This window comes from Atractosteus spatula, chromosome 3 (assembly GCF_055471065.1).
Source record: "Atractosteus spatula isolate fAtrSpa1 chromosome 3, fAtrSpa1.hap1, whole genome shotgun sequence".
Lineage (NCBI taxonomy): Eukaryota > Metazoa > Chordata > Actinopteri > Semionotiformes > Lepisosteidae > Atractosteus > Atractosteus spatula.
Window position 1 is genome coordinate 59438394 of NC_142708.1, and position 27686 is coordinate 59466079.

Here is a 27686-nt window from a genome sequence, read left to right on the forward strand (position 1 = left end):
TCAACATAACTCATCGTAAATTGCTTTGAGTTCTTAATACGCTATGTTAAAAATGATTGTGAATCTGAATTTAGGACTGAAATATTGCCGCAAGACATGTTAAAGAACAAACGTCATTCCTCACTTCCTTTCTTTTCACTTAATTTTGTAACTCTTCGTAGTTTCCCTTTTATTCTTCTGGAGGAATTTGGTAAATCATCATGGTATTTATTAAGCATAGCTACATTAAAAAGAAAATCGATATTGTGTCGTCCCGAGAAATCGGTGCTTGAAACAATCACTTTCATGGTAAAACAAAGACGCAGCTTTTGTACTCGTGTGAAGTGTTAGTGGGATAACAAAGCTTTCAAATGACATTGAGTGGATGAACAAAATTGTGTTTTCACTCATAACTAAAAAATGCGTTACAGAATTATATTATTTCTGTTTATATACAACCAAGGTGAAATAAATCTTAAGCGTACTTCTCTTATATTTCGCCTAAGATGCAACAACAGTTGGCATTACTGTATAATCAGAACTCTTTTGCGCAGTACAATGATATATACGGTAAACAGCTTCTTTGCCACCGCCGTAACTTGCTTTTCTTGTCGTTACAAAACTTCTAAAAGGAGTTTACGACAGTAGTCTAATTTCTCATTGGATGAGACGAATTATCGTAAAGTGTGACGTAATTGGAACACATGGGAAGGTATGTGAACGTGTTTGTAGTGTGGTGTACATTAATTTCAAACAACAGTTGTAGACATGAATTCAGTAGTTCAAATAGAAGTATTGTTTCTTATATTTGATGTTCGCATTAAATACTTAAGGAAAATAAAATCTTAGCGTGCAGGGACAATACAATTGATACAGGCAGCTAGGATTGGGTGTTGTCAGTATCTTTAGTATTAAACATCTGAACGTGTAGTCAGAAACTTAGAAAAAGTATTCTTAATGAATATGTCGCGTTGAACCCAAATGTTCATTTCTTGAGACAAATGTATATGCTTCTTATATTGGGACATATATACGTAAAGTTTCTACATACTTGTTAAGACATTTACATTAAATGTCTTAAGTTGGGGGTGAGGGTTAAACAAGGCTTTTTTATCTGCTTATTCTGTTCTCTACGTCCCATTACCGGGTCTGTCTATTACAATGTGGCTGAAACATTCATGAAAACGACAGTTAATACGAACTCGGTATTAAAACCTATAAAGAGAAAATGCAGTCTGACTTCCCCTTACCTGGTTTATAGTTATTGTGGGCCTGCTTTGTTATATCATAGTATTAAAGTAACACAAGTTATTAGTTGTTATTTTCGTGATTAGAGGTGTCATATTTGATAGTAATGAATTATGTTTAAAGTGGATGTCCAGCTTCGTCAGTACTTGGTAATTCTTAATACCCCGAGATGTTTAAATTATTCAAGAGCGATAGAAAAGTTTTAAGTCTATTTACCCGTTTTTACATCCTGGCAGTACTGGCTCCTCAGGACTGTTCCGCATTAAAATGGTTAATTTGACATAGGCATGCTGTAGTTTTACAATAATTTAATATTTATTTGTATTACAGCTGTATTACTTGGATGTCAACTCATTTGACTTAAAAGGCAAAAAAAATCTAAAACAATTACTATTCTTACATGTTTAATATTTTCTTTTAAAATAGTGTGTTGAGATGGAAGCAAAAAACAAGAAAACATTTTCAAAGAAACCGGGAAAAGGAAGACAATTCAAAGGTATTTTCTTTTGTAATGGTGCAAAATTATTCTGAACTATTGCAATGCCCGTAGAAGTCTACAATCATTTCCAAAGTAACCCATTTTGTGTTCTAACAGCCTGAAGTCAAGATATTAAATCAGATTTTATTAATTAACACACGACCTCCAAGTGAAAAACAAATGCTCAAACATTCCGAAAAGTATGTACAAATGAAAGTCTAGAAAAATTGTTTCAACACCGACTTAATATTGATATGAAACTATAATGCAACCATTGTAAAGTTTATGCATCAGTGTTATAAATACATTTTTAACATCAATTTGATGTTTAAAAATGTTTGATGTCTTAAAATAGTTAGTAGCATTTTTCTCCTTTGTCAAAGGCTGTTTTCTTGATTAGTCTGCAATTTGATTTTTTGGCTCCTTTGCTTGTTTTTGTGAAGGTAAACCAGAATCTACAGGTAGACCTGCAGGGAAATGGCAACTAAAAGCAAAAACTTTGGAGAAAGGGAAAAAATTTGAAAAGACTGGTGCAAAGGGGGGAGCACATAAGTTTCCTAGGAAAAAGCAAACGGATGGAAAGTTTGCTGGTAAAAGGAAACGTACACACGACGCACAAAACGAAGGTAAATTTCTTTGTTATTTTAATTTCAGAGTATGTTGCAGTTACAATGGAACTGTTTCTGAAAGTTTGAGGGTTAACACCAGTGACTCTACTTATTAGAATATACAGTTGATTCTGCTTATTTTTGTTTTTATTTTTCATTCCTATTGAACACTTAATGACTTAATTTAATCCATTACTTATTGAAATACTTAGTTACTCCTGTTCTGAAGCCTTTAGATGTTGGAAGTTCATATTTCTCACAGTCATAGACCACATGTCAATGCACTCGAATTCTACAGTAATGCATGTTAAAGCTGGTATTTTAAATTCCTTAATTCAAAAGCAGACTTAACTACCTGTTAAGATGAATGTGTTAAAGTAAAAAAAAGTTGGGTAAGTGTAGTTTATTTATTATACCCATTACTGAATAACATTGTTGGTATTGGAGGGTGCTAGTTTTGGAAAGTTTTGGAAGTCTGTGGTTCTCTGCATGACTAGGAGACTGTAGTCTTTAACTGTACTAAGTTTATACTGTAATTATGACTGTAATTGCTTATAGCTAAAGACGAACTTGGGAAAAGATAGAAGTGTTAATTTTCTTTTATACTGATTTATACAAAATGTTTAGGGATGAAACACAAGGGTCCCAACTTAATTTAGGGATCTTTAGGCTTTGAGAATTTCATGAAGAAAATGTAAGCTTGCACAGTGTTATACAGGCAAGCTTTTATTACTTCTCTTGGATGCAGTCTTAAGACACCTGCTGGGAAAAAAAAAATTCCTGCTTCATTTTTTATAGAAGAACACAACGTTTTGTCTAGCCTGGAAAAAGTGTCCTTTGCAGATTTTGTTCTCTTTGGAACAATACTTTAAACAACAAAATGATGGATGCCTTAATTCCCTATTAGATTTTTTTCAGTGTTGAATCGGGGAAAAATTTGCTATGTAATGAACTGTTACTTTTGAATATGATCTTTGTATTTCCTTTCATCTCGCATCCAAAACAATTTTAATTTGTATCCTGTGCAGGTTCTGAAGCAAAGAAACCTAAGTGGGATGAGTTCAAACAGAAGAAGAAGGAGCTGAAGTTAAACAGACAGCAGAGTGAAAAGAAGGACAGTTATCATATTATAAGCAGAGCCAAACAAGTGTGGGAGACTGTTAGGAGGTAAAACACAGTATTCAATTACTAATGCTTTTATCTTGTTTTATGTATATTAAAGTAAGCTGGCTAAGTGTTGGCAGTAAATTTAATTTTTTAATGCGTTACAGGTCTCTTAAAGAGCGGTATCAGTATAGAAGTAATTGAAATCTGTGTATTCAGATATCCCTTTTCATTAATATACAGTATAAGTATATACACAGTGTTTAGTTATCAGGCCCTGAGATGTTTTGGAACTTTGAACATGGTATTTTAAACTCACTCTTCATTTCTGTCGTGACTGTGATTTTAAACAGGTTAGCTTCTGCTAAACTAATATAGAATATCGGCATGGGCATCATTGCAGTAGTCTGCTTCGGTTGTAATAGTGAAATCAGTTCAACCGTGTCTTTGTAGAGAACAGTGTACTAACATATTTGTTCATTACCATTTTTTAATAATATAATAATAATGCTAATAATAATATATTATAATATAAATTTAATTTTCTTATCTTTTATCTTATTTTTAATTTACGTTCTAATCTACAAGAGAACATGGTTCAGGTATTTAAAATCCTAGAAAGCAAACTCAAGCCAGTGGACTTAATCAGAACCAGCAGTGAAACACAAATGTGGAAGTGAATTTAAGGATGAGAAAAGGAAGCACTTCTTTATGCAAAAGGTTGTGGGTACATGGAAAAACCATGAACCACGATGGAAGAGAGAACCCAGCAATCTTGGAAGAAACCATGGTGTCATCTGGATGTAGATCCTTGGACCAATTAGCTTTTAACTCCCTCATTTTTGTTATCCTATTAATTAATGTTCCTCTGTGAGGAAAAATAGATTCTTTTAAAACAAATAGTAGAAATTACATTCCTTTTCTTTTTTTCTGCAAGAAAAGTAATGGAGTAAAATCAGATGAAGGAAAAGACAAATCTCCTCAAAAACCACTTCACAGAAAGACATTTTAAAAAATCATTTTTGTGAAATTTTTAATGTTCATATTAAGATTTGTATTTGTGTAGAACAGAACAAAAAGGTGATGATCTATTGAAAATTAAATATCGCAGTTTGTCACAGTAATTGGTGTTTCTTTTTTACAGAAAAGATTGTGACAAAGAGAAAAGGGCAAAACTGATGAGTGAGCTACAGGAACTAGTTCGTGGCAAAATAAAAAGTGTAAGTATGTTGGAAAACAGCTTGTGAATTGCTTATAAATTGGAAGCAAATTTCCATCTGTGTCTAAGTTCAAAGCTTAATGTGGTATTGAGTGCTCAGGTCACAGATAGAATAACCTTTTCCTTTTTAACATGTCTCAATCTGCTTCACTGGGAATTACATAATAACAGGACAAATGTACAATTTTAAAATGTCATCGAACCATAATTCAAATAACTTTTGCCAGCTATCAGAGTGCCTTTGGTAACTTCTACAGTTCTTTGTTCTTATAGTGGTTCTTCAGAGGTCTGCTTTCCAATTTGGTGTTTGCGATTTTTGCCGTAGTCTCATAATAAGCATCATAATAAATTTTGTTTTCTAGATTGCATTTGCACATGACTCCACCAGAGTGCTTCAGTGTTACATTCAGTTTGGAAATGACCATCAAAGACAAGAAGTCTTTGAAGAGTTAAAAGGTATTTATGGACATAGGAAAGGTTACAAACAAGAGGCCATTTGACCCATCTAGCCTGTTTAGTTGTTAATTGATCCAAGGATCTCATCCTTGAAATAAGCCGGTTTGTCAGCCTCAGCAACAGGGCAGTGCAGTGCACTTCCACGAAGTTACCACTTCTGTCCTCTGGTATGTGTTTCAATTCATTCTGTAGAAGTTGGGTTGGGTGGTTTTTTTCAGTGCCTTTCAGGATTTTGAACACTTAAAAGTTCCTTGGTAGTCTTTGAATTTTAAATGTTTTGTTAAATAACAAATAAAGGGGTCATAAATGAATTAAAAATAATAAGGGAGGTTGGTTAAGATGCATTCTATAACATAGAGTTCTTGAAGTTATGATGTTCTGTAGGTCCAGACTATCATTAAACATAACGATGGCTTGCCAGTTGTTAACACATTTTTATTTTAACTTGCAGATCACCTGGTTGAGCTGAGCAAGTCAAAATATGCAAGAAATATTGTTAAAAAGTTTTTAATGTATGGGTAAGTAATCAAACGTATGCATTAGGTCTACAAAAATATTCATAAAAGCTGAAAAAATGATGTAAACTTCACATTATTTTTGTCACTTGAAAGAAACGCAGCACAGAGAGAACAAATAACTGATAAAGTGTTTTAAAAATTATACAGTGTGTTTCACTGACCCTCCATAACTCACCCTTACTTCTCAGGTATATAAGAAAGAAAATAAACTTATGGTGCATAAACTATGCAACACTGTTAGAATACATTTAATTAAAAAAATGTATTTTTAAATATCAGTTAAGTTTTAAGTTGCAGTCTACGTAATTAACAAGTTTATTAGGTTATTGTTTTCAGAGGGCTGCTTGCCAGTTCATTGTAGGCAGATGGTGTCTTATGCCTGTAAAATTTTGAAAGATTTTAAATAAACTTTAAATTTCTTTGTCCTTCATCGCTAGGAACAAGCAGCAAGTGGCAGATGTTATGAAGTCTTTCAAAGGACAAGTGAGGCAGATGCTGAGACACTCTGAGGCTTCTTCAGTAGTAGAGTACGCCTACAATGACAAAGCCATTCTGCAGCAGAGACTGATGCTGACAGAGGAGCTCTATGGCAACACATTCCAAGTCTGCAAGGTGGGTACCAAGATGATGGGACAGGAGAGGCAAAAGAACAGGCTTTTTTAAGGCTAACCTTTTATGTTTTTCTTTTGTTGTAGTCTGTTACAGAATAGAATACTCTCTGTAAAGCCCATCATACTGTTAGTTTAACTGAAAATTAGGCAACAAAATCATTTAGTGTATCCAATCCATATGACCAGTTTTACTCCAGAAATGTTGCAGTCAAACTGTTAATTATGTATACAGCACTAAAATGTAGAAACTACTTTTTAGTACTGTGTTGTAGCTCTGTGAATTAGCACAGAGTTTGAAGAATCTGTGGGGTAAAGGTAATTAAAATTAATGGTTGCTTGTAAGGTTAAACTCACATTTTTGATTATCTTGCCATTTAAAATTTCATTTGTTACATCAAGAATCCAAGCAACACATAAACTTGTATGTGGAAGGCATTGCATTATATAACATTTACTTAATACAAAATATTAAAATTTAGAAGATTCTGATGCACTGTCCATAAGTATCACCATTTATTATTTTATGATATGTAGAAGTTATGTTAATATTTGTATAGCATGTTTATTTTGTTTGTATTCATCCATGTCCGTCAATCTGTGATTATTCAGTACAAATATACAAGCTACTTATATATATATATTCATGTAAACTATGATCATCATGTAGTGGCTTCAAGCTCAACAAATGTACATTTTTATACATGGTATTACCAGTTTTTGGTAAAGCCCTTGTGAACAGTTTTACACTTGTCTGTTATTTCTTCAGTCAGCCCTCTGCCCTACACTAGAGAAAGTGCTTGACGCCAACCCAGAGAAAACAAAGAGCATCTTGGAAGAAATGAAACAGATTCTGACTCCCATGGCCCAAAAGTAAGTGTAGTCATATAAAAAGATTCGTACTAGGTTTCTTCAAAATTCAGATACTTTGAAATTTCCTTAAAATATTTTGAATCAGAAATCAGAAATTTCAGAGAGTGAGAGCAGATTCATGTTGAATTCATATTTGAAGTCCTGGGTTGTTTTAAATGAAATAACTTCCTTTGTGGTAATGCAGGAATCATGATATCGGAAAACCACTGCACACTGTAATTTGATTTAGAATGATTTAGTTGTGAGTTCACATCTGTGATCCATCCAAATGGCCAATACAGGTGAACAGTGGTAATCTGGTAATGGTAATGAACAATTCAGCGAAACATTACTGAATAGATTCATCTTCATTAAAAATTATTTGACCTGTTTGTCATTTGTGGAATTGTTTACCTTCATGACAATCATAGCAATGGAGGAAGAAAAGTATTTTGCATCCATTCAAGCTCTCGTGGTTCAATAAACCTCTTCTCAGGTTTGCATCTTAGTGGGCACTTGTTTAGCAGCATCTGGTCTTGGTAACAAAAAGAAAAAATTGTATATAAAGTGCTTGTTCTTACGAAATACTTGTCTTTTATGCTTGTTGTTACTTTTAACAACAAGTTGGTAAATAACAGTTGCGAACATATTGTAAGGTTTAAGAAAAAGCTGGAAAAGTTATATTTTGTGTAAAACCCATACCATTTTTGTTTGACATTGTGACCTTGTTTTCTTGACTTGAGCTCACACTATTTGTATTGATGGAGAGGTAACCTTGTCATTGACAGAGAGGCAGTTGTGAAGCATTCATTGGTCCACAAGGTATTCCTTGACTTTTTCCTTTATGCCCCCGAAAAACTACGAACGGTGAGTTTGTTGTTATTTTGCATTATGTACACCCAAGTATAAAACAATTTTAACAAAAATGTATTTGGTTAAATTTGCGATCGTGATTTTGTTCTTGTCAAGCCTTTGTAGGATAATTTGTGAAATTGAAGCAAAAGCTAATTTTACATGGTATATTTAAAGAAATGTTCCAAGTTCAAATATTCCATGTAACTTTCTTTTTAAAGGAAATGATTGAATCAATAAGGGAAGCTGTAATATACGTGGCTCATACACATGATGGAGCCAGAGTAGCTATGCACTGCCTATGGCATGGAACCACAAAGGTAAGCTACAATTCTCTACATGTCCAATAATATAACAATATAATATATATAGTTTAGTCGCACTTTAATTTGTTGCTTGAGGGACTGAAATGCAGTTGTGTTGATCAAATTTTACAGTTTTACAGGCTGTCGTTGTATCTTGGACATCTCGTTAAAAAATAAACACCATTTGTTTCAAAGGCACAGAAACTGTGGCCAGATGAAACAGCTCCGTTAAATGTAAATGGTTGTTTTTTTGACAGGAATATGAAATTTCAGTGCATCACCAAAGGAAAACAAGAACTGTAGACTACAGCTTAGTGTATCAGGCTGAAATGAACTTTGTTTTTAAGAAAGCATAATGATCTTAATTACTTCAAAATGATCACTGGTGTGTGCATGCTCAGATGAATTCAACCAGACTGGTCTGCAAATAAGATGTGGTATAGTCAAATCTAAAGAAACTTCCTAAAAACTGGCTGCTGTCAGGCCCCATTTTGAATCTAGGATATGTTATTAAGCAGGCTGTGACCAAGATTCTCCAGGTTGGGTGGGCTAGTGTTGGTCAGTGTGCTCGTCTTGCCACTCAGTAGCGAATCCTGCCAGGTCCCTGTCATCTTGTATTGTTATTGATGACTGCTGCATCACTCCTTCCTGTTACCTTCTAGCTCTCTCTCGCTGCATGGAGCAATTGCTAGTCTAAGTATTTAGCCCAACAAACAGCAGACAATACAAAAAACAGTCCAGATTTCCACATTCATTGTTTTGTGACCTCAGAAGCCAGTTACCTGGTAGACAGTATAGTAAACAAGCCTGTCCCATTCTGCTTCTTTTAATATACATTTTGAAGTAGAGTTCACTTTTACTTTGCTGTCCATAAGATTAGAATGTAGGCATTTGATAGTGTTCAATTATAACATTTGGTAAATGGAAAAAAAAGATGTGACTGTGGTCTCTTTTGTATGTTTGGTTCATTTATCTATTTGCACTACATGTTACGTTTTCTGTTTCTTGCATAACCTTTTAGGACAGAAAAGTTATTGTAAAAACGATGAAGACATACATTGAAAAAATTGCTACGGTAAGTTTTTTTTAATTCAATTATTCAGTTTTGAATCCAATTTTGTGATGTATAATTACTCTAGAGATACCTGAAGCATTTTTGGGTCATACAATAAAGTTCTATAGGTAGAATAAAATTAGCCAATTCTTTTTGTTCTTGTACATAATTCAGCCTTTCTAATAGAGGTTTTCTTACTGCAATTCATCCTTTTCATTTCAGGGCGAGTTTTCTCACTTAGTTCTTTTGGCTGCATTTGATTGCATTGATGACACCAAACTGGTGAAACAATTGATAATTTCGGTAAGTGATTAGATAGGGAGCTTGCAGCTTGATTATGTTTAGAGGTCATTTTTGGCAATATTTCTGTATCTCTTAATATTTTTTGGGAAAACAGGGTTCCTTTTTATTGTACTCTTTCAGTACTGACAAGAAGGTGGATCCAGTTCCTTATGTTTTCTTGGGTGATGTTCTTCAGATGAGATGTTAAAGAGGGATGTAAATGGTTGTGAAGATCCCATGACACTGTAAGAGCAGGGATGTCACCCCAGTGCCTGGCTAAATACCACTCTGGGCTTATAAAATCTGGACTCTTTTTTTTTTTTTTTTGCTTGACTCAGTTGGAGAAATAGTTTTTGATTTCTCCACCTAGTCAGTTGTATGGAGCTACTGCTACATTTTGGATGTTGTGTGTCCTCAAGTTGCTTGCTGCACTTTGTTGGTGAATGTAGTGAGCCCCCCTCCTATATGGTAAGCGCTTCAGGGTGAAAAGTAATTTACAGATGTAAGCAATCATCATTTATTAAGACCATACTGAAATGGTAAGGCATTGATTTTTCAATATTTGTAGTTTAAAGGTATAATGGGTCAATAATATGATTGCTAGTATGTTCTCAACCATGTCTGTCTTCCTAGGAAATGGTAAATTCCTTGCCAAATATCGTCAACAATAAATATGGGAAGAAGGTGCTGCTATATTTATTGAGTCCTAGAGATCCAGCACATTTCCTACCTGAAATAATCCAGGTCTTGGAAAAGGGAGATGGTAATGCACACAGGTAAGAATCTCTACGTAAATCCCATGTTTTAAAAGTACCAAGAAATCATGTAGTTCATCTGTAGTGCTTAAAAGAATTAAAAACCTGAACTATTCAAGTCATAACAAATGTTTGTGAACCAAAAACAGGAAATTTTAAATCCAGCTTGGGTTAGGGTTAGCATTCAGCATGGCGGATCAAAATTTATAACCAAACATAGAATCTATTACATTTGCAAGGAATTTTTATCAATGGTTTTGATTGTTTCACTCTCATACTTTTTGGTTTGAGGATCATGTCAAAATCCGATGCCTGCTAAGGTTCAGATATTGATTGCGGAACTGCTCATTTGAAACCCTAGCTAGGGTTAGGGTTGGCATTCACAAACTACTTGGACAATTTTTAAGCTCAGCACTGGATCAGCTTCAGGACAAGTGATTTTTTGCTCCTATCTGAATTTTTTTTTCTGAGACTTTTTAGTGCTTGGAAGACAGCTCGGTAATTCTATCTCAAAGTGAGTTGGTCGGATCATAAGTTGTAACCAATCATTACTGACTCTAATACATTTACAAGAGCTTTTATCAATTGTTTTGATTGTTTCACACTCATACCTTTTGTTTTGAGTGTCATGTCAAAATCTGATGACTGGTAAGGCTCTGATATAGTTTGCGGAACTGCTCGTTTGAAACCCCAGCTAGGGTTAGGGTTAGCATTCACACTTAGATCTTTTTTAAGCTTAGTGCTGGATTTTGAGGCCCAGTGTATTGGCAATTGTATCCCAAAACCAAGTCGGTTGGATCAAGAGTTCTAACCAAACATTATTGAATCTGATACATTAGCAAGAGCTTTTATTAATGCTTTTGACTGTATCACACACATACTTTTTGGTTTGGGAAACAAGTCTAATTCCAATCCAGGGCAACGTTCGGATATATTTTGCAGAACTGCTCATTTGAAACTCCATCTAAACTTTTAGATTTTAAAATCTTTAAACTCAGATAAGCTGCATTTTGGGGCCCAAGTGAGCTTCATGACAAGTGATTTGCTGCAAATCTGAGTCAGTTGAATCAAGAGTTCTTGCTGTGCTCCAAGGTGCTTTTTTGGGGGTTTTTTGTTAGCTTGTTTTAACTTTTTAAACATTATTCTTAACCAGTTTATTGTGACTTGTTTCCTCTGATATATTTTGGTGTACTTTTCAAATTGCTTGCCAGTGTGCATTTTTCATGCTTTCTCCTGTCTCTCTCAGCAAGAAGGATGTGGAGACTAGACGTCGGGAGCTGCTGGAGGCAATCTCCCCTCCTCTGCTGCAGTACCTGTGTGAAAACACTAGGGAAATGGTGATGGACAAAGCATCGAGTGTGCTGGTCACGGACATCCTGGGAGCTGCCTTAGGTGACCTGAAGCCTGCTATGGACTCTGTGGCTAAACTTGCTGCAGAGGAGTTTGTCCCAGGTGGAAAAGAAGGACAGGTGAGGATCAGCGTCAGAAATTCACAGCTCTTCTTCCTTTTCAGTTTGTTAGCAGTTTTGACTTGCTGTCAATTCAGCAACTCTTAGTGTTAAAGAAAATAACACAAAATAATTGGCAATAAATGACATAGCTGAAATGAAATGGCTCTGCATAGAGTTTTTCAATGGAAAAGATTTACATTGCTCTTCAGGAACAGAATGAGTGCAACCAGTATTATCAAATTATACTTGGCTACAGATGGCCACCAAGGAACATATAAATTTGTACCACGGATAAACATGTAAACTGATGCAAGTTCTTTTTTTCTCTAGCTTCACATGGCAGAGCATCCTGCAGGGCACTTGGTCCTGAAGTGGCTAATTGAACAGGATGCTAAGATGAAGGAGATTGGAAGAGAGGGTAATGTTGAGGTTGTTTATAGGCAGAATTCAGTAATCCTGCTAAAGCCAGGAGAGCATTGAAAATATAAAAGTAATGCCGAAATGTTTTGCGGCTTCCAGTAATAATGCATTAATAATTTATTGTCTGAGCTTTAACAATCAAAAGTATTTGAGCAGAATTCACCTGGCTTTTATCCATGTGAAATAAGATCACAAGTCTTATGGGAACTTGCTTGTGTATTCCAGTATATAGTAATGCATTTACCAGGGTTATTGTAACCTGTGAGCTCCATGCAATGTAACTACATCTTTATTTCACACCTTTGGTTAATTCTTGGTATACTATGAAGTGAGGCAATTTACATAGTAGTGAACCCAGCAGAGTAACTGTATTATCCTACACTGCATTTACACCTTTGACACATTGTTTCACACTATTATAATAAGAGAAATACCTACAGAATGAAGTGGGAGTAGGAGGGCTCTGGGTGTACCCAGCCTTGTCCCTGTGCCGTATGTTTGATGAACCTTTGATACATTTCTGTTCACAGTGAGTTTTTCGAGAACACTGTTGGAACAAGTAGGAGTTCAGAAGCTGAAGACATGGGCCAGCGTGAACCGGGGAGCCATAGTTCTCTGTTGGTAAGTTGATGTTGAATGTGATGTCAAATTTATATACAATTTGTGTTGCAATATAATTTAAAAAGAGCAAAAGAGAAAATTAGATTCACAATGTCAAAGACTGAATTTTTTTCCTCTGGTATTATGAAGGTATGAAGTGTTACTATAACACAGTAGATTTTAAAATAAGTCAGAAAGCCAAAACATCCAGCAACTTTCTAATCTTTACTTGGCACTGCTGGTAGTTAAGAATAGGTCATTTGAATATATGTTCCAACTTTTTTGGACTATACTGTCTGAAAGGCCTGTTTTAGGTCACCCTCTGTAGCTGACAGATTTTAATCAGGCTGCAAGCTGAGGATTATTTATCTTCTTCTCCTGGGTCTTAGTGTTTGACCTCTTATAATCCCCAGTAAGACCTTAAGTAGTGAAAGAGGTTCTAAAGGTTACTATTAAAGGCATAATGGTGTTAACAGCTAGACATTTTTGTATATATCTTTAAGGTTTATTTAAGACTATATCCCATATTAAAAGCTATGAAACTAAAAATAAAGTAATGTAGCAGAAAAACATAAAACATTCTTGCATATGCTTTTTAAAAGAAGTTTAAAAAGTTATGGTAAATGAGAATTTTTCTCCTTCTAGATTAGGTTTCATTAGTCTCATGCAGTGTTCCCAAACAAGTGTGCCACAGTATGGTAATTGCTCATTATACAATGAAAACTGAAAACTGATCATAAGGTGAAAACTCATAACAGAAATTAATTTCCTGTTTCCTCCTATATTATAATCTCCTGTTGGTTGCAAACTCAACAAATGTTTGCTGAAACACTGAAACTTTAATGCAGCACAGGATGGGTGGGATTAAGAATGAAACCAATAACATTACAGGTTAATTATTTGAGTAACGTCATTAACTGATGAAAAAACAATAGATAGGAAAACAACAATACTCCTTCTCATTTACTGTACAGTATAGTAGTTATATAACGTGTTAACAAATATTAAAATAACTAAAAATTATCTATGCATATTAAAATAATTGCATATTTATTAAAATATTAAAATAATATGCATATTAAAATCAATATTAAGTACTGTCCTGTACTATATGCACTTAATACACACAAGCCTTTATTATAAAAAAGTTAGTGTTTATATATTTGTCATTTTTCAGGGCATTGCTACCTGTTAGAATAGGTACCATAGGTTGTTCCCCTTTCTTGTTTGGAGTCCCCAATTTTAAAACTTAAATCTATCCTCCTTACTTCCTCTCATTTTGTGTACTAAATCGTTTGTGTTTTTAGTAACCTTTTCAGCCCTCATGTTTTGCTAGGCAACAGAATTCCATGAGGCACTGTCAACTTTTGATGACCTTCATTGCCATTACTTTCTTCTCCCATTGCCCATGAGCTAAGAGAAAAATAAGTACAGTGATAGATTAAACCCTTCAGTGTTTTTTGATTTGATAAATGGCTTAGTGAATTAACAGTATATAAAGGAGCATGCAGACTCTTTTTTCACTTCTAGTGTTACAGGTTATTCCTTCACTGAGCAAGTGTGGGCATTAGTGATTGAGTAGTGTTTTTAATTTGCATTTTTTTTAGTCTTCTTCAGAGTGTCGATGATGGAGTTGCAGATGAGATCAAGTGTGCTTTGAAGTCTGTTGTACCCAAACTGAAGAAAATTGAAAATTCAAAGGGGATTGAAGCCCTGCTGGAAAAGCTAGCTAAATAAAGTTGATTTTTAATGTAACACCCTTTTTATGTTATCTTGTTATCTTATTTTTATGTAGTCTGTTTAAAGCTTTTGAAAAAGTTTTCTTACATCCTTAAGAAACACACACATAAAAATGTATATTTAATTAAAACATAAATGATACATGAGGTCAGTGCCAAGTACAAGACATTGCACATGAAAATGTATCAAGCAGATACTGTTTACTTGTGTGTTTGTGTTTCCTATTAAATATTTAATTGGAGCTCAAATTCTGAAAATTACATTCTCTGCCATTTTTCAGAAACATTATCCATTTTGTTCTGTGACGGTATAATCATTTATTTTATATCCTGGGTTTTTGAATTTACATACCCTAAACCTGGAAGGTGAAAGCTGAATGTTACCCATTTTTATAAATATTCAATAATATCTAAGAAATATACCATCTGAGAGAGAGATTTTTCTTAGCTGTTCAGTGGAGTTTATAACTGTAGCTTAATTGCTTTGTACATGCTAATACACTGAAGCTCAAATATTTGAAACCAACAACTGATACAGTATACAGAAGGTTGTTGTCTGAGGGACTGTTCTCCTGTTTGTTGTTCACATCAGGTTGAATCAGTTTAAGAAATTTTCTAGGTTTTATACAGCATTATGACAAAGTATAAGATCTGTTAGTAAATATTTTGTACAATTATATGTTCTCAGAAAATAAAGTGTCATTGTTTTGAGTTTTGTTTTTTGCGTTCTGGGGGTGGGGATTTGACAACTCTGTAGAAATATCTTTTCAGGATCGGAGTCACAGGTGTGCAATAAGGCAGGTACTTTGACCCAGCTCCAGCAGCACTTGCTAGAACATCCAAGGAGCCACTTTGGTAGCATTTTAATGAAATAACTCCAATAAAAGAGGACTTGGGAATATCAAATTGTAACCTGAGGTACAGTGTATTCACACAGCTATACCATGCTGCTTTGTAGTTGGCGATTGATTGAAACTGCTGTGAAAATAGGATTTTGGCTTTTGGCTTTTTACAGCAGTAGCTTTCAAAATGGGCCACTTCTAGAACTGTTTCAGAAGTCAAGCAAAATGGGATCATCAATGTGAATTGTGGGAATGAGACCATTAGTCCTTGAATGCAAGGACTTTGGTGTCTTCTGTGGCACTGGACCTGCGATATTATACTTGTGGGGTTTTGCTCTTGTGTTTTGGCAGGGTCTGACAGCTTATCGAGCCCGTAGTAAGGTCTATGTGTTAATTATTTCACAAAAACACAGAAAATAACTAAATTATAAAACCCGAGTTTTTACATATTATATGCCTTTCTAAACTGATGGGAGATTTAGTCTGTTTAGTGTCCTTGCTATCTGTGTGTGCTTGTGTGTTTTGTTCTTGGTGGAGAGTTTGAGAGCAGACAGAAAGTCCAAAATAGACCACTCCCTCATGAAGAATTGTTTAATAACCACTAAGAGCAACACAGAACAAAGGTGGAATAAATACTGAATTACTGCTAAGCAGCCATTTTATGTTTGCATGCATGAGTCGATTACAAATTAGTAGCAATTCTAAACCCTGATGATTTATTAGAAATTTCTTTTTTTTTTTTTGCTTTCTGTTCTGCACATTTAAGAAGGACATCTATTATATCCTTATATATAGCTTGCCAGGATAAGCTCTGGCTCCCCCGTGACCTTGTATTGATAAAGTGGTTAGAAAATGGGTGGATGGATCTTTTATATGTTGTATATTTATTTTTGGATGCTATGTCAACCTCAACTACAAAAAATTGTGTTGATCTCTTAGATTTGTAGGCTTCTATTACAAAATGAACAATCTAGATGTGTAAATTAGAAAGAACAAGAGATCATACCTGGAGTTCTCCAAACAATTTAATCTGATGCTTTTTGTCTCTGAGCAAAATTAGAAATCTAATTTGTAATCTAGTTTTTTTTTACCACTGGTTTTTCCTATTCTGTGACTCTTTTTTATGCAGTTTCTGGGGATTGGGGTTACCTGGGATAATGACTTGGAAATCAGTTGAGGATGCTCCAGACATGCTTGTGTCTGAAGAAACTGATCAGGTCTGAAGTTCACTAATGAAAAAGATCACTGGTTCCTTGATTCTAGCTGTCTAACCTCTGTAGTTAGCTAGCAATTTCCAAATCTTATCATACAGTACATACCAAGTAAATTGGTTGTTGATGGGTGAAATTTGGAAGATGACTTTAAAAATGTTAAATTAACATTTTGTGCAGAACATTTAACAATTAAGTTTTTAAATGTATTGTTACATAGCAATAAGATGGACACTACTATGCTACAATCATTGCACTAATTCAGCCCCAAATATCCATTTGTGCTGTGTGTGCTCATATATTCTTACGTGCAAATTATTCAATTTCTGCGTCGATAGCCATCTGTCCTAGCATTTTTGTTATTTGCCTCTGCCAAGAAGTAGGATTTCTCTGGAACACTTTTAAGATGCTGAAGTCTCTTAATCTGAAAGATTATCAATATCAATTTGACCTTAATTTTCTGAATAGATTTTATTCAATACAGTGCTCTTGAGATCTTAATTTTATGTCTCAATGGGCCTCATTTTTCCAATTTATAACAAGTACTTTTAAGAAAAATGGCTTCTTGTACATGTTTTTCCTAGTAGAATGCTATTGCATTGGATCGTGTACTGTATATAGGTATTTCTTACCTGCAGACATTCTGATGGTCAAAAGCATGGGCAAATCTTATGAATTAGAATTCTAGGAAGTATTTATATTAACTTTTAGCTTATGCAAAAAAATATCCATTTCAAAATGGAATATAATTGTTTAATTTTTATCAATATTTTTTTAGAATCCTCAGTCTGAAGTCAATATTAGAAATACATTTAACTACTTTCAAGATACAAGGTTTGAATCTCAATTCCTGACTGCTTCAAAACAAAATAATGTGTAACAATTATATAATTCAGAACCAGTAATTGTTTTTAAACTTGGATGACCTTAACTTTTTTTTTACAATTCATGAGTATCATTTTTTATAAAACATTGGAACTGAAAATAATTAGAAGCTGTGTGGAATTTAAAACAGGTTAATTCAGGGCTGTTCATGGAGCAAGGACTTGAAAAAATCATACATTTAAACTGCTTTCAAGAAGTGGGCTTTGATTGTGTAGCAATGACATCTTACAAAAAGCCTGTGATCGTCTGTAATTTGAATCTGTCACATTTCCATGAGCCGTGAAAGCACTCATGCACAGAAACTACTCTTTTTTCTTGACCTCAGTTATAAAGAAGTTATATAAGGTGGTGTGCCCCAGGAAATGTATATAAATTGCTTTCTGGCCAGTACAATATAGACTTTGAATAATTTGTGATAAACTGACTCATACTGTACTAAGAAAGGTATCAAATATGTTTTACAGGAAGTGTTATAGAAGCTTCTTTAAGCACCTCAGTGTGTTCGTCATGGCACAATGTTTGTAAATTCAGAAATCGGCTTATCAAAATTTAATCTTGTGTGACATTTAAAGATGTATTGAATCGGTACTATTCATATTCATCCAGCTGTTGTAGTTTAAACTAGGATTTGCTCGAACAATTTATTGTTGCATGAGGGCTTTCAGCTGTTCAAATAAGGACATTAAAAACAATAACTTGGACAATTACATATCCATTGGGGTTGCCCAATCCATTCATATTTTTTTACAGTAGTTTACAAGATACTCCTAGTACACAGGTACAATTAAGATCTACATGTGAAAAAATAATTTTCAGATTAAAACAGTATTCTTCTCACGTCATTGTGCACTCAAGATTTAGACACCAGCTCGTCTTTGTGAAAAACCTCATTTTTGAAATTAAAATATCTTGATTGCACAATGCAAAATAATTTATTCAATGATAATGTACTACTTTCCATACCAAAGGAAAAATACACCTCCTAAGGATATGTTCAGGTTGTGGCCTATCTGTTGCATGACATCTTTTTATGTTGAAAAGTTTTAAAATGTTTAACAGGTGTTACATTCTTCGATTACCATAGAGAGTGTTATATAAAAAAACAGGTGCTCAGATATTTTAACAGTATGGATTTTATTACCTTTTGATTCCTTCATCCACTTTAGGATGAACATCATACATTTTTATTCCTAAGACTTTTTTAAACACTCAAAGCGCTGTACAAGAGCTCATGTATAATATATAAAACAGAGAAAAAAGAACATTGTAAAACTGATCCCTTAGTAAAACAATAAACAAACTACACATGAAAAGCATTAATGAATATTTCAGCCACCTTTAGGATTATTCACAGTCACAGAGTGTGCAAGGGATCTGGGCAATGAGTTCCTCAGAAGAGGTGCTGCATATGACAAAACGCTATTGTCTGTTGTGTGGAGCCTGGTCTGCAGCTGAGTGAGAAGGCATGAATTGCAAAATGTCAGATTATAGTCTCAGACTATATGTGCAATAAGACCTTTAGTGACATAGATCTACCATTCAGTGTCTTGAATGTGAACAGGAGAGTCTTAAAATTAGCACTAAATTTCATAGGCACCAGTGCAATCAATATCCATAAGATGGGAGTAACGTGCTGATGCTGAGTAGTTTTAGCTGAGTTCTGGACATACTTTTGTTTTTGTACTCTGTATCTCACTTCTCCCTACTCAGGTTTCAAAGAATGTTTCACATTTACTACTTAAAATTAACACTCTTTTTCTTAGTATTTAAGTAGCATTTTTCCCAGATTGTCTTCTAATCGGTACATGATTCTTCCTGTAAACGTCACAGTAAGGAAGAATGTAATTGAATTTCAGTTCACAAATGTTCTCTGTAATATTTTAATGATGCTTATTTTCCACTTTTGGCAAACTGCCAATCTAATTTCTAAGGACTGGGCAGTTTGCCACATTTTGCCCATTGTTGAAATTAAAGGCAACTGTGTGCAGCAAGAAATTAATGATAATGCCTCATTTGTCATTTATTGATCTGTGCACCAACAATCATTGCCAGCATATTTTATGCAGCCTAAAAGTTTGATGCTTTCTGGAAACTTTTGGTATATATGGCTGGGGGGACATTTGCCTCTTTGGAAATGACATTTCGTGTAATTAGCTTCTTTCCAGATTATAAAAGCAAGATAAACTGGAGTATTATTGTAATCCATGATTCACTTTGGTGAAGATGATCACCACCAAGGTTCTGAAAGGTTCCATAAATTTTAACATATGCTGCTGTGTATCCTTTGGCTATGCATAATGTCAGTCAAATGTATTTCTGGCATATAGAAAATAATCTGTTAGTCATAGATCAGTTTTTCATCAGGTACGTGGTTTTCATTTCAAATGTAGTCAGTAGTGCAGTGGTTAGCATTGCTGCCTCACAGGGCCCGGGTTCAGTTCCTGGGATGCTATCTGCATGGAGTCTGTGTATTCCCCCCTTGTTTGTGTGGATTTCCTCCCACAGTCCAAAAACATAACGGCCCTTGTGTGAGTGTCTGTTTGCCTTGTGATGGATTGGTGTTCTGTCCAGAGTGTATCCTGTTTTGTGCCTGTTGCTTGCCGGGATGGGCTCTCGTTCCCCCAGACCCTGTACTGGATAAAGCAGTTAGAAAATGGATTGACAGATGTACAAACAATCATAAACTGATGGGCTGTTTTAATTAATAATTGAAAAAATTATACAAATAAATATATTTTCCATCATATCTATCATTTATTTGGAGAACTAAGCATCTCTACTCCCAAAATGAAGACAATGCATTTTTATTACTTCAATATATTATAATCGTGGCACTCGCATTGCTATTAAAAAAAACTTTGTAATGTACTGCTCAAAATGTCATACCTCTTTCAAGTATAATTTCATATAGAATAACATGGCATCTACTTTGTACATATCATTTATGTCACAAATGTGGAAAAACCATCCAGAACTCTTTATTATATTTTTTACATGTACTGTATATTAATATTTTTAAAATATACTTTCAGTGTATTGTCAGTGGCCCAAAACTGACATCTTACAAATTTACAAGTCCTTTTAATAATATATGGTCTTATATGCAAAACCTATATTACATCAAATATAATGAGATATGTATAATTAAAGATTTAAACATTGTGCTTGAAATAATATGTAGCAGAACATTTAACATTATATATATATATTATATATATACAGTATATATAGTGTGTATTTAGCTTTTAAATGCACAAATGTTTGTTAATATATAATCAACTGAAAAATTTCTCAGACTCCCAGTACTGTATATTATTGTATATGTTTCTTAAGTCTACTCCCTTCTTTTGTGCTTTTTTAATATAAAGTGAAAGAGAAAACACTACAGCACAGTGAAATATATTTTTACAGACTTTTTATTACATGCATGGAAGTGGTGCTTAGAGCGGTTTTTGGATTTCAAAAGAAAATGTAATCTATAAACGCAGCTGAGCAATGAGTAATTTGAGCGCCTCAAGCTCTCTTTTAATTTCATAGCCGTAGCTCGGTTAGTAACACTGACAATTTATTTTTCCTTTCACGGCACAGATTTCACAGTTGCATTAACCTTGGAAATATGTAATTGCTGCTAAAAGAGCATTCCAAGACGTTGGAATCAAGTTGTTACATGAAAAGTGTTGTTTTGATAGCAACCCAGTACAATAAGTGTGCTTAATATTTCAAATGGAAACTGTTGGTGTTCACTATATGTCTTGTAAAAATGTGATCTTGTCCTCCTGTTTTGTTTTTTTAAATATGTACTTGGAGAAATATGATTTTATGCTTTGTCATGTATGTAATGTCATGTCACGTAAGCCAAAATCTTACAGTACTCTGCTTGAATGTCTTTACTATACTGGAGGACATGTTTAAATATTTAAACATTTTTTTTTTTTCCATTGACAAATTTAAAGCTTTCTGGGTACCGTTTATAATTTTCCAAACTTGCTATTTATACTGTACCACATGCCTCAGTCATATTCGCTGATGTAATAAGTCTTCTGAACAGCAAAAAAAGCATCAGATCATCTATGAGTTTGGTTCCCACAACACTCTGTAATCTTCTTGGCAGCTCTTTTCGTAAATTTCACTTTCCCTCTGCGCTTCAGATTGGAAGTGTACTCGTGCGCCTTCAGTTTGGCGTAGTAATCCGAGAACTTGTTGTAGAGGATAGAGATGGGCATTCCATTGAGGATAATCCCGAAGGAGATACAGGCAAAAGCAAAAATTCTCCCAAGATGGGTCTCGGGGAACATATCTCCATATCCTACTGTAGAAATGCTCACCTTGAATGGAAAAAAAAAAGTATTGGAGAAAATTATTATTTTACATGTTTAATTTTTTTTTAATTCTCTTTTTGTACAGTACATTCACACCATTAGATGTGAAATGAGATACATCAGAGAAGCAAACTGGGTAATAATGTGAATCCTGCATTCACATTCCTCGCTGCTGGACTTAGGCTACGTCAGCGAACTCAAACTTAATTGAAGCCCTTGCTGACTGAAGACTACAATTAATTTGTAAGGACCGGAAATGTTTAATTAGAAAAGAAAAATAGAAAGATTTGAAGTTGTCCAAGACCAGGTGTGATAATTAGTGCTGTAGAGGCCATAGTCATGGCAAGACAGGAATCGATAAATATTTCTCATATTCCTTTAAGTTTTATAACATACCGTTTAGGTGGTTAATAATTTCACCAGTAGTTTCTATTTAGGTTAGACCTATGACATAAAGTCATTAAAGTTAACTTTAATTAAAAACCCGGAATTAACAAATAGGCACAGTACCAGGCTATGCAGAGACTAGCCAAGCTTAGTCTTTTTCTAAATCACTAACATCTGGCATTTTTAAGGAGAGTCATCTGAGAAAGAGGAAAATAACTAAATCCTCCTTCTAAGCAACATTACATTAAAAGCAGTACTCTAGACTTAAAAGAAGAAATCTCTCTAGGGTACAGGATGTGACTGTCTTTGAAAAGGCTTTATACAGTACATTTTACATTCTGTACATGATCTCTTGTATGTGTTTGGGTCTTCAACTGCAATGTTACTCTGAACTGCTGTACTGATGACTGATAGTAGTGTTCAGTTACAATTATTTGCATAGAATTTTATTTTAACTTATTCAGAATGAGCTCAGCCTTCTTAGGTTTTGTAGAAAAAAAGTGTTCAAGTTTCACTTTTAACAAAATATTTTATTAGGATCTTTTTATACTAATAAGATTACATAGTAAACATATGGCACAAATGTTGTTACATGTGTGCATTTTGCTTATATTATAAATACTGCTGTCACCTCCAAAAAGAATCTCTTTGTTAAAGTTTAACCAAATTTTCTTAAACATCTTAGAGTATACAGATGGAATTCAGGGACATGTACTGCTTCTGGAGATATTCTGTATATTCTCAAATGCAACTGCAAGACTGACTGTACCACAGCTTACATGCCTCTATATTGAGAAAGAATAACTTCTTACATTAGCTTTGAATTTACACCATTACAATAAAAACAGAAGTACTCTTTGTAAAAGACAACTTCTAATGCATTTTTCCAATTAATGTGTAAAAAAACTGGCATTTATTTGTAAAATCAGCACCTATTCATTCATAATTGTACCATCCAATCCAGTTCAATTTTAAACTAGAAAATGAAATTATGTAAAAAGAAGGTGACTTTGTGAGTAATACATTTGGAATGCTATCTTGATGTGCAGATTTGTACTTACAGCAGCCCACCACCATGCATGAGGAATGCTGGTGAAGTTCGTCTCATGGACATCGTGCTCCACTGAGTAGACCATGGCTGAGAAGGTAAAAATGCCCATGGCAATGAAGAGAAAGAGGCAGCCCACTTGCTGGTAGCATTGCCTCAAAGTGAAACCAAAGGCTCTTAGCCCAGTTGAATGCCGTGCCAGTTTTAAAATCCTAAAGATCCTCATGAGCCGCATGATTCTAAGGACTTGGCCAACCTTTCCCACCCTCCCCACAGTTTCTATGTCCTGATCGTGCTTCCCATAGTCCTCGTTCACGAAGCATTCCAGGATGACCTGTAGATAAAGTGGGAGGATGGCGATCAAATCGACCGCGTTCAGAACGCTTTTGGCAAACCGTTTCAGATCTGGAGTGGACACCAACCTCAGCAAGTACTCCATAGTGAAGAAGGCTATGCAAAAAGTCTCTACAAACTCAAGGTAGGTTTTGCCACTCAACTGCCCTGTGTGGGTTCTGTATTGCATTTCCTCTACTGTGTTTAGAGTCATGGCAACAAGGGATACCAAGACAAAGAAGCTGGATGCCACAGCCATGAGCTTTGCAGTAACTGAAGAAAATGGTTTCTCCATTAAGTTCCAAATCTTTCTCCTTTGTTTGCCAAAAGCCATGTCTTGGAAAAGCTCTTCGTTTTCCTCCATCTCCACTTCTGCTTGGAGTTCCCTCTGGACTTTAAGCTGCTCATTTAGTTCATCTTGCCTTTCCTCAAAGGAAATTCGGCAGCACCGATGGGTGTTCTTAATTCTCACCCCCCAGTAGTTAATTTCTTCCAGAAAGTTTCGGGGGCACAGTTCATCTTTTATCCAGAGGACTCCAGTCCTGTAGAAGTTAAATACATGGTGGAAAATGTCTGGATCTCTGTCAAAGAAGTATTCATTATTCTGCACAATGTAGTCATCGCAAAGGTCTAGTTTCCTGTTGTGGTCTGTATAGGTAGCCAGCCGCCCGATTCTAGTCTTTGGATACCTAGCCGCTACTCTGTAGGCGATCTGGTATGTTTTCCCACCAACATTGATGTTGAGCATGTAGTTCTTAGCAGGTGAGTTGAGCTTTGATGCAGGGAAAGAGGGTTTTTCGTCATCACCAGAGTCCTCATATTCGGCGTAAATATCATATATATCATGACTTAACTCTTGCATGGAATTCCATTGCTTCACACTCCTGTCCTTGGCAAAAGGTACACTTTGGTCACCCTCCTCAGAATCTTGAGCAGCTGCAGTGGACCCTCCAAGTTTATAGTTTGGGAAAAGACTTTGTCTTCTTCGTTTCAGTTTGAGCATTTTAATTTCTTCCGCTTTTCAGTGAAGATCCAGTAGGTTTACAGAGCAGACGGTGCATCTAAATCTGGAAGCATTACTTTCCCTCTAATGCTCTGTGGTCTTTGGAGATCTTGTGTAAGGGAAGTAACGTTGACCCCATTAATGTTGCTGACTGAGAGGATCTGTGTGCTTACTGAACGTTTTAAATATTATCCTCTTCAGCCTCTGTCCTGACGTCTTTCATTTACTCTGCATTCATAAATCTCCTGTGTCCACTACCGTGGTAACGTGTTTAAAACCCAACAAAAACATTTGTCCTTCATAGAATTATGTGTACATATGCCAGCATACAGCATTTCAATTAAAGTTGGCTGCATGCAAAAGCTCCATGTTTTAGCAGGTGATAAAATAAAGCTGTAAAAAGTGCTAAAGGATTTTTTTTAAAATCAGTTCAGTTGAAAAAAAACAAAAATGCACAAGAGCAGTGGTAAACACTTCTTTTGAGTTTTTTTTTGGCTTTCAAAAAAATACATGCAACCATTTAATTTTTTTTTCTGGAAGAGTTCCTCTCCATCAGGAACCAGTGAAAATTTAATTTAAATGAGTAAATTAAACTTGCAAACATTTTTTAAACAGATTAGGTAAAACAGGATCTATAGGACAAAATGAATTATGATAGTTTAATGAGTTCTGGATCTTGGGAGTGAACATCAGATGTTTTTTCTTTAGAATAATTGGGAGTAACACTCTCCTCATTTTTAAAAAGTATTTTGTGAAGAATACAGTCAAATGACTTGCATCTCTGTAAACATTCATCAGGTGTGGTTCTCAGGCACTTTAGGTAGTTTACTGTCATGGGTAGTTCAGCTCTAAGACGCTAAGGAGAACCTACTTATTTCAATCCTGTTGGCATAAATAGAAGTGTATGCTTAAGCAACTAGCACTAGTGTCATCAGAGGACAGCAAAGACTGGCTCACTCAATTATTCAGCATCTTCATACAGGGAAATCCCAAGAAAAAGCCTCACATTTATAGGGTATTATGTATTTCAGTATAGAATTATGCATATCATGGTTACAGTTCCACATTAAACACTTTTACGTTTGACCTTAGACATAGAATGAAACTTTTGTCTTTGTATTTTTTATTGAATACAGGTTACATAAAATACAATACTATGCTATAAATATAATAAATTGTATACATTTAAATTAGGCTAATTGGTCAGTATATCTTAAAAACACCCTGCGATATACTGGGAATTGCAACTTCATTCTGAGCCAATATTTTTAAACAGATTTTAAAAAACATTCAAGTAAAGCAGACTGATTTAGTCTGATATTGCTGTCTAACCTAAGATGTTGAAGCAGCCCTACACAGCAAAGTTAACTGCATTTTGTTAACTTTAATTAGCAGCTTTAAATATTTCCAAGGTATAATCATCGCTCACTGATAAATGATCAGTAGCCGATTTGTTGTATTTCTACTTCAGCATATTATTAACCTTTACTTGTTCCTTATGCATGTGGATGCAGCTTCCCAGTCAAACCTCTTTATAGTTTAGGCATTTCCCTTTATATGTAGCCTTATTATACATCTTCTCCAGCAGTGAGAGCACTTGCGCTTGATGCATCAGTAATCAGACACCAACAATAAAAAAAAGCACATCAAACGCTCCCTTTAAACTATACCTTAAATACAAACTTTCATGGCTGCCAATCTTCAGTGTAATTTCTGCATTTGCTACTCATCTTTGAAAGCTACACTTAGTGTTAAAACAAGTCAATTTCCTAATTAAAGCAGGCATAATCATGCAAGCTCAAATGTTACTGTATGTTTACAGAAATCTCTCTCTCAAATTGCTTTGCAATCACTAAGTCATTCTACTGCGATTTCATCCAAACACCTGAATTGCTAAAAACCCCTGCATCACAAAGACCCAGGAATAGTAGAGTATTAGGAACCTGCACTGAAAACTTGCCATTTAAATTCATGTTAAGGTACAGAGCAATGACTCACGGGTCATGTGAATTTAGCAGTCATTTGTGTGCTGAGTAGGTACGTACAGTAGATTGCACGTTATCAGATGTAATCAGTTAAGTAGTGCCTTTTGGCAAGTGGCCTTTTCTTTTCCCGAAATTGCTTGAATTGGCCACACTACACCATTTGCTGGGGGAACTGAATGAAAGAGCACGTGGCTCTGCTACTGCACATTTGAACTAGCATTGCAAAATAAGCTATAGAAATAGCATGTAACCAATAATGGAAGATTATCCAACTGTAGCAAACAATTACCAATAGCATCTAGTAGTGTGATCTTGGAAGTCAAGCAAGGCTGGACCTGCTCAGCAATGGAACTGGAGAGCTCTAGGGAAAGGCAGGTTGCTGTTGTAATTGATGCCACATACTGGCCCATCACTCTTCCTTCAGGGGTCAGAATTTTCCAACCAATTTCATAGGAGCATGGCTGGTTACACTGCTGTAGAAGGTGCCATCCTTCCAAATAGCAGTATCCTGGCTGAATTCTGTTGGCTAGTAGAATCAAACATGGGAGTTCACCATTAAATGTCAATTTAGCAGAGAAAGAAAAAGAGGTGAACACACTGGGAATATTTTCATTACCAACCTCCTGCTCAAATGGTAATGCTTATTAGTTCTGTCATTATGCCCTTTGTTGTACCTACAGCAAAAGCAATTTGATTCCTCTTGTAATAGATTTCTGGAATTGTGAAAGGCCCTGATGGCAGTTTATAGATACTTTCACTCCACTGTGAAAAAGCATTTGAATAGCTACCAAGGTGCTCTATTTGAGTGGGTGTAAAATCAAACCAATAAGAATCTAAGCCCCCCTTTGACCAGATCCTCTCCATCCCTTGTTCTTCACTGGATTTGTTTTGGAAGGAACTTTTACAGACTAACCTTTAAAAACATTTAAAAGGCATGCGTCTTAAAGCACCCAGATTACAAAGAATTCTCAGAACTCTGACTGGCACTAGTGTATTAAATAAAGCTTAATCCACTGGGCCACCTGGTTCTTCAGATTGTTTATTGGAATTAATGAGAAAACCTGCAGAAACTAAAATTGCATTTCTTCCCCAAAGATGTCCGTTTAACTTATTGGTGCATCTAGAAAAGGTGCAGGGCTATACTC

The 27686-nt window shown here is 35.0% G+C and overlaps 2 protein-coding genes across 2 annotated transcripts; one reads left to right on the top strand and one right to left on the bottom strand.

Annotated features, from left to right (window-relative positions):
- Positions 1-643: 643 nt before the first annotated feature.
- pum3 (pumilio RNA-binding family member 3) lies at positions 644-15239 on the top strand. The gene is made up of 18 exons (XM_088910605.1): positions 644-691; positions 1654-1723; positions 2149-2331; positions 3342-3480; positions 4562-4637; positions 4999-5092; positions 5544-5610; positions 6048-6222; positions 6988-7091; positions 7859-7937; positions 8144-8242; positions 9249-9302; positions 9504-9584; positions 10197-10339; positions 11565-11787; positions 12100-12187; positions 12720-12810; positions 14397-15239. The coding sequence occupies exons 1-18, from the start codon at positions 644-646 to the stop codon at positions 14524-14526; spliced, it is 1944 nt and encodes a 647-aa protein (XP_088766731.1). The 3' UTR covers positions 14527-15239.
- A 6291-nt stretch (positions 15240-21530) lies between these two features.
- kcnv2a (potassium channel, subfamily V, member 2a) lies at positions 21531-24556 on the bottom strand. Its single transcript, XM_088910606.1, has 2 exons — positions 23234-24556; positions 21531-21791 (listed from the first exon to the last, which is right to left on the bottom strand). The coding sequence occupies exons 1-2, from the start codon at positions 24554-24556 to the stop codon at positions 21531-21533; spliced, it is 1584 nt and encodes a 527-aa protein (XP_088766732.1).
- Positions 24557-27686: the final 3130 nt, after the last annotated feature.